General features: G+C 43.8%; 1 protein-coding gene across 2 annotated transcripts in view; it reads left to right on the forward strand.

The window, feature by feature from the left end:
* The window catches only part of LOC310834592 (ovostatin-like), a 49679-nt gene extending 47933 nt beyond the window's left edge, over positions 1-1746 (forward strand). The window contains exons 35-36 of one of the 2 annotated variants that reach the window (XM_083718367.1): positions 502-572; positions 1546-1746. In XM_083718367.1, coding sequence (XP_083574493.1) covers positions 502-554 — 53 coding nt within the window. In that variant the 3' untranslated portion in view covers positions 555-572; positions 1546-1746. The remainder of the gene's footprint in view (positions 1-501; positions 573-1545) is intronic. The other variant, XM_083718368.1, reaches the window with a different exon arrangement.
* The last annotated feature ends 6433 nt before the right edge of the window (positions 1747-8179 follow it).

The following is an 8179-nucleotide window of genomic DNA, read 5'->3' on the forward strand; positions in this document are numbered from 1 at the left end:
CCCATGTTTGTGTTGCCATTTCAATTGTCTCTTCTAAAATTGAAGCCAGTACTCTTTTCTGAAGGGACACGGGTGGCGCTGTGGGTTAAACCACAGAGCCTAGGACTTACCGATCAGAAGGTCGGCGGTTCAAATCCCCGCGATGGGGTGAGCTCCCGTTGCTCAGTCCCTGCTTCTGCCAACCTAGCAGTTCGAAAGCCCATCAAAGTGCAAGTAGATAAATAGGTACCGCTCCAGCAGGAAGGTAAACAGTATTTCCATGCGCTGCTCTGGTTCGCCAGAAGCGGCTTAGTCATGCTGGCCACATGACCCGGAGGCTGTACACTGGCTCCCTCGGCCAATAAAGCGAGATGAGCGCCGCAACCCCAGAGTCGGCCACGACTGGACCTAATGGTCAGGCGTCCCTTTACCTTTACCTTTACTCTTCTCTGAACACCTGAAAGAGAAAATGTGGATCCATGCAACATCTAATGCTGTGCTCTCTCCTGTCCCTCCTACTAGATATAGCTGCCCATAGTGAATATAACACACCATGCCGCCAAGAATCAGCTTGAGCCTGAACAAAGAAGAAGGTAAGTCAAAGGAAGGGATGCTAGCTATGCAGGCGCTAACAGAACAAAGAAAAGCAAAACTTGCATTGATAAAGAAGAGCTATTTTTGACAGTGGTGTAGCATGGGTTGCCAGTGCCGGGGCCAGGTAGAGACGGGGGGGGGGGTGAGAAACGGACAGAGTATGCATGCACATCCAACTGCCTAATGGCAGCCACATCACCCAAGAGATCACAGCCACAGAGATAAAAAAAGAAGAGTCACTCCGTTGTCTGGAGAGGTCACTTCCTGATTTTCATACAAAAGCCATTTTCAATGGAGCCCAGCAACGGAAACATACAGCTGTATTGAAGAAGCATCGGGGTTGAAATTTTGCACCCCTAACAATTCTGCGCCCAGGGCAACCGCCCCTGTGCCCCCCCCATGCCACTGGTGGTGGATTAGAGTTGCCTCTTGCTTTGAGGCACTCCCAGCAAGGATAATTTTATTTAGTTAGATGAATGTGTTTCCCACTATTGCTCTGAAAAAATACAGTGTTTGGGGTAGCTTACAGCATATAAAACTATTCACCGTACAATAAAAGCAAAGCCAATAAATAAGGATAAGCACACAGCACAGTAGAGAATAAAAATTAAGGAGTACAGCTAGGTGTCATGATCCCTCTCCTTTTAAAGTCTTATGTGGTTTATTTTATTTGTATGTTTGAATCTTATGCCAGTCTGTAATAAAGTTTTTTGCTGTTGTCTTTGACTGCTGCATTGTTTCTACTATTGCTAGATGTATTTTACCACTAAAATTGTGGAGTTTTTAAAATAATAAGATGGCATATAGATTGTATGAAATAAACAATTGCAACTTTTGCTATTCCCCCTTATAGAGGGTAGGAGAAATGGCTCCATGGCCCATTTAAACATGTTGACGCAGCTAAGACTTAAAATCACATTTTCAACTTACTGATTACTATGTCCATTTCTTAAATGTCAATTTTTATTTCAGCAGGAAGATCAGAAGCTATATCCCTGTGTCTGATGTGGTTCAGAAAAATCACCATTCCAGAAAATCTGCTCAAAATATTACATTCGGTTGAAATTTTTTTGGCTGAGATCTCACTCCACATCTTTCCGACTTTCAGAACTGTATTTTGAATGTCTTGTTTGTAGAATAAAATTATTTCTAGTTGCTATAACCATTTGCAAATCTCTCTTGCTGTTGTGAGTTTCTTTGCTATTTGATGATTAGAGTATTTCAAATACTCCAGAAACAAAAAATTCTGGCAGAGCTGGATTGAGCCATCAAGCCAATGGAACAGGAATGAAAAGAGTTTTGTGTCTATCTGTGTTGAAAAGCGTGCAGACATTTTCTTCCATACTGACATATTATTATAGAATCTCATAGTTTTACTATGGGAGCAGATTACTCTGTCAGCACCAGCAATTCGGGTATTAAGTTTTCCAAAATTAAATTATAAAATAAAAAGAAAAAAGGTAAAACATCACAAAAAAATGCAAAAAACCACAAAAAATAAAACAAATACAATTTCAAACCCTAACTTCCCTTAAGGTCTTAAGGTAAGGTTTCTTAAGGTAAGGTTTCTCAGACCTCCTCTCACCTCCCCTTCTTGTATTCCATATTAAATTATTAATTCAACAAATCCTTATCTTCAAATTTAAACATAAAGTACTTAAACAACATTGCTCATTACACTTTTCCTAAAGTCGACCAAAATTCCCCTTCCACGGCTTTCCCTAGTTCATAACAAATAGTAGAACCTAATAAAGATAAGTCAAATTATAATTATATACCCTTTGGATTCCCTTACCCCACCCTCCCCTTTCCCGGTTTCAGTCCCCAAAAAGTGTTCATCGGTTCAATATCTTGTCTAGCCTGGAGATCTCACGTCCGAGGCTTTTAAATCTTTTTCAGTCCCTCTCTGCCGGCCTTTTTGATAGCCCTTAATGTCAAACCCCAGATTTCGCAAAAACTTTGGCCCAACAGGATCCATATTCTTCCCAGCCAGCCCTCCATACTTAAAACCTCTAAGGTACCCCAACATGCTACTGTCAAATCCAAAAGTCCCCAGGATCAAATTTGTACTCCTTCGGTCTTCAGATCTCCACAAAAAGGGATCTCTTTGCTTCAGGCTCAGGCTCACCAATTCAGGCCAGGCTTTCCACATCAGATTATCATTCTCCTTTATTGCCTCCATGACAGGCCCCAAATTACAGTTCTCATCATGGCTTCCATTTGACATCTGGGATGTTACAGCTCCTCCTTCCATCACTTCAGGAACAGCACATATCTCCTCTTCCATATTCTCATAACATTCGAATTTGCCTTGACATTCAGTTATATGAGCTTCCTGCTTCAAACCCTTATCAGCTCCAACAACCTTGCTTGCTGTTGAGGCCAGAGTTATGGCACCTGTAGTCAAAACACGAATTTCCCCTTGTAATTTTCCCAAGAGAACAAATGTCCTTTCCAGTTCAGTCTGGAATTTCCCTTCTCCAGCCATTGTTGTAATGTCCAAAACCCTCTCTAGGGGGATTTTGATTTGTAGTAATTTTCAGCTCTAGTCCAAAAGCCAATTTGTATATTTGTATCAATCCTTTCTTATTTTGCAACAAAATTATAGCAAATGTAACCAGCAGAAGCGGCAGAAACAAAGTTCTCCTTTTCCCTCTGACAGCCAATTTGACAGCTGTCAAAGTCCTCAATGCTTCATCAACAGGCTCTCTTGCGGGACACTCCCGGGTCCAGGGGGGGTGAAACTTAAACTCTCACTTTTAGTCATATATCCTCCAGTAAAAAATTTTGTAGTATCAGACCATGAGGGTTAAAGTCATTTAAAAAGAAAAAGAAGATCCTCTCGACCTTAGATAGAAAATTCTTTGCTTTAGAATTGTCTACATGGGGGGGGCGGGCTTCCTTTTTAACCTTTCCCCGCTCGTTCCTAATTCAAAAAAGATTTTCCCTTTAGATTCCAAATTCCATGTTACTCACGGGTTTTTAGTTTAGAGTCCAATAATTCCAAGGAAAAAGTCAGCGCTCTCCGTCAATGGCTTGCGGCTTCGCTCCGCAGAAGGAGCAGTGGACTCACAGCACCATGCCGTACCCCGTCTCCGTTCAGAAGCCTTTAAAAAGGCTCCTTCGCAGTTTGGGGGGCGCCAATGGTGCCCGCCGAGTCACCAGGTTCACAGGCATCCGCGCCTGTGATTTCTAAGGGTCCCCGTGTCGTCGCCGCGGGCAAGACCCGATCCTGCGGAGCCGATTCCCTCCGGAGCTCGGAGGGAATCCACCATTAAACGATGGCGCTAACCCGGAAGTCCCCGTCAAGCCTCTGCTTAAAGACCTCCAAAGAAGGAGACTCCACCACACTCCTTGGCAGCAAATTCCACTGTAGAACAGCTCTTACTGTCAGGAAGTTCTTCCTAATGTTTAGGTGGAATCTTCTTTCTTGTAGTTTGGATCCATTGCTCCGTGTCCGCTTCTCTGGAGCAGCAGAAAACAACCTTTCTCCCTCCTCTATGTGACATCCTTTTATATATTTGAACATGGCTATCATATCCCCCCTTAACCTCCTCTTCTCCAGGCTAAACATGCCCACCTCCCTTAGCCGTTCCTCATAAGGCATCGTTTCCAGGCCTTTGACCATTTTGGTTGCCCTCCTCTGGACACGTTCCAGTTTGTCAGTGGCCTTCTTGAACTGTGGTTCCCAGAACTGGACACAGTACTCCATGTCCGACTATTTGATGACAAATCCAAAGTGGCTCATAAAATCACATCCCCTCCAACATTTCTCCAATGAAAACAGGGACGTCCTTTTCCATAACAACAACAATTTTATTATTTATAACCCGCCCATCTGACTGGGTGGCGTCCAGCACATATAAAAGCATCATAAAACATAAAACATTAAAAACTTCCCTATACAGGGCTGCCTTGAAGTGTCTTCTAAAAGCTGTATAGTTACTTATCTCCTTGGCTGGGGGGGGGGTACTTAACTCCATACTCTCCAGCATTTCTTTTATGAGAATAGGGACATCCTAAGGAAAAGCGAGACATTCTGGGATCAAATCAGAAACTGGGGTGGCTTCTGCAAATTTGGGACTGTCCCTGGAAAATAGGGACAGTTGGAGGGTGTGAAATAACACCATCACTGTGGTAACAGATAATAAAACTCAAAAATCACAGTAATAAGCTACAGTTCTATAGCAGGAATGCGGGTGGCACTGTGGGTTAAAACACAGAGCCTAGGACTTGCCAATCAGAAGGTCAGCGGTTTGAATCCCCACGACGGAGTGAGCTCCCATTGCTTGGTCCCAGCTCCTGCCAACCTAGCAGTTCGAAAGCATGTCAAAGTGCAAGCAGATAAATAGGTACCGCTCCAGCGGGAAGGTAAATGGCGTTTCCGTGCGCTGCTCTGGTTCGCCAGAAGCGGCTTAGTCATGCTGGAAATATATAGTTTGCTTTTAGAACGGCACACAAAAGATGAACAGGTCAAGTAATTGTAATGATTCACTGGGCAAAGGATCTGGGTCATAACATTCAAATGGCAGATTGGGAAAGGTTCTGGAAAACAGAAATTTACGGCATGTTGTACACTCAAAGAAAACTAGATGAAAATGATGTACCGGTGGTATTTAATGCCTACTAAGTTGGGGAAAATGTATAGGAGAAGTACAAATTTCTGCTGGAAATGTAAAAAAGAAGAAGGCACCTTTGGTGGACTTGTAAGGTGACAAAACCTTTCTGGGAGACAATTTATAATAAAATGAAAAAAACGTTTAAGATAACTTTTGTGAAAAATCCAGAGGCTTTTTTATTAGGAATTACAAATTGCTATTCCAAAGGACCAGAAAAGTCTTTTTATGTATGGAACAAAAGCTGTTCAGATGTTACTAACCCAGAGATGGGAAGAAGACAGGATCCCTACCATAGAGGAATTTGCAAACTAAGCTGATGGACTATGCCAAATGGCAAAGCTGACTGGAAAACTCAGGAACCAAGAGGATAAAGACTTTACAAAAGAATGGGAAAAAATTATAAGTTATCTAAGAGTCCACTGTAAGCAGATGGAAATGTTGGCAGGATTTTGAGTGCACTTGTAGTGTAACAAATACTATGGACAATATGGAGTGATTTAAAAGTTAGAGTATGGAAGAATATGCAGTCGTAAATGTTTAAAATGGGGCTCCATTGGGGGGGGAGTCATGAGATTCGGTGCAATCTCTGTCTATGGATTTATATTTGGATTTTTATAACCTTATATTTCTAAAATCAAATTTATTTATTTTTTAAAAAAGGTGTCTGTGAGGGCTCTTGCAAAAGAAGGCAGTCTCAAGGTTGAGCCACGATCTTAATCGGCATTAATCAAGCAACTGAGAGCGAGATGTCAAGGGGATCTGCAATTTTAGGAGCTCAACAGGAAAGCTCCAAGGTCCTGGGCTCTATTCCCTTTCAAGTATTATCTGGCGAGAGCAAGGCTGAAGGGACTTGTAAGTGGAGGCATGCAAGGAAGAGAAACAAAATCAGTGATCGATTAACATGATGATGATGATTTATTACATTTGTTAATCGCTTAATCTTGCCTAGGGCAACCCAAAGCAGTTTACAAACAAACAGATGAACGGAAAAAAGCCCCATACATTAAACCCCACAGAGGTACATTAAAAACCTAGAGGGGAGTAATTACATTAAAATCACCCTGTATACTTCCATTAGGCAAAATAGCAAGGGGCAGACTGGAGTTACAGGGGGAAGATTTTGGGGGGTTTTGCTGGTTTTTTGTTTGTTTGCTTGCTTTTGCAACAGGAAGCTGACAGAGCTGTCCCTTTGGAAGCTGTTACAAATATTCCCTATTGTTGTCTCTCTTCTGAAATCTGTATCCTTGAACAACTAAAATAATTTGCAGTTACTCTTATTCTTGCATGTTGCTACTTACTTATTATTTGCAGACAGAAATGTGTGAACTGGTATTCATGACCAACTAAGACTTCTGCAGTGTACGTTCCATTATCATTCTGAGATACCTTTCTAATGGTCAAATTGCCAGATTCCATGTCAATAATTGCTCTATCCTTCAAAGGTGAATAGCATCTGGGGCCTTCATCTTCGCTTTCAGCCACTATATTTGCTCCTCTCCCCACCCCCACCCCCAAAAAACTTGAGTAATGTGCTTTTAAATACAGTGGTACCTCTGGTTACGTATTTAATTCGTTCTGGAGGTCCGTTCTTAACCTGAAACTATTCTTAACCTGAGACACCACTTTAGCTAATGGGGCCTCCCGCCGCTGCCACGCGATTTCTGTTCTCATCCTGAAGCAAAGTTCTTAACCTGAGATACTATTTCTGGGTTACCAGAGTCTGTAACCTGAAGCATCTGTAACCTGATGCGTATGTAACCCAAGGTACCACTGTACTGGTTACAGAAGCACATCTTTTCCTTCAATACCAACCACAAGGTTCTTATTGAGACAATCTATAACCAAAAACACAAAGCAAAAATGGAAAATTAACTGCTTGTTCTGTTGAAAAGGGGGTAGACATAGCAGACGACGCAGCGATTTCTCCAAAGCAGCTCTTTATTTGAAAGCTGGAACAGAACTGAACTGAACAGCAAACAGCTCAGCCTGCCTGCTTTTATAGGCAGTCGGCTGTCAGCATTGTAGCAACAACAACCCAGGGTTTCCTGCCTAAAGTAACTGACGTCAACCTGAGTGAAAACTATATACAGTGGTGCCCTGCAAGACGAACGCCTCGCAAGACGAAAAACCCGCTAGACGAAAGGGTTTTCCGTTTTGGAGGCGCTTCGCAAAACGAATTTCCCTATGGGCTTGCTTCGCAAGAAGAAAGCCCATAGGGAAATCTCCGGGGACCTCTTTTAAATGCTAGCGGTGGGGAGCAAAGCCTCCCCCCCCCCTCCGGCCTTCAGAAGAGGTCCAGGAAGGCCGGCGGGGGCCGAAAGGCTTTGCTCCCCACCGCCAGCATTTTAAAAGCAGTCCGGGATAGCAGGGAAGCGCTTCCCGCTATCCCGGATGGCTTTTGAAGGCAGGCGGGGGGAGCAAAGACTTTTGCCCCCCGCCCGCCTTCAGAAGAGGTCCTGGACCTCTTCAGAAGGCTGTCGGGGGGCAAAAGTCTTTGTCCCCCCTGCCTGCCTTCCCGGGGGCTTTTAAATCGCCCCGGGACAGCGGAGAAGTCCTCCGCTGTCCCGGGGTTTTTAAAATGCCCGCCAGCATTTTAAGATCGCCCCGGGACAGTGGAGAAGTCTCCGCTCTCCCGGGAAGGCAGGCGGGGGGGGGGGAAGCAAAGACTTTCGCCCCCCGCCGGCCTTCAGAAGAGGTCGGGGGACAGACTGTCCCCGGACCTGGTCTGAAGGCGGTTTCCATAGGAACGCATTGATTGATTTTCAATGCATTCCTATGGGAAACCGTGCTTCGCAAGACGAAAAACTCGCAAGACGAAAAGACTTGCGGAACCAATTAATTTCGTCTTGCGAGGCACCACTGTACATGATACTCCTGGTGGCCAGGGTGAGAACTTCAATACATAACATGTTCATTATAGCAGGACTGTAGGACTGAACGCTGGCAGAGAAAAAGGCTTCTACAAACATATAAACACATCCACAGCA

This window comes from Podarcis gaigeae (genome assembly GCF_964106915.1).
Source record: "Podarcis gaigeae genome assembly, chromosome: 17".
NCBI lineage: Eukaryota > Metazoa > Chordata > Lepidosauria > Squamata > Lacertidae > Podarcis > Podarcis gaigeae.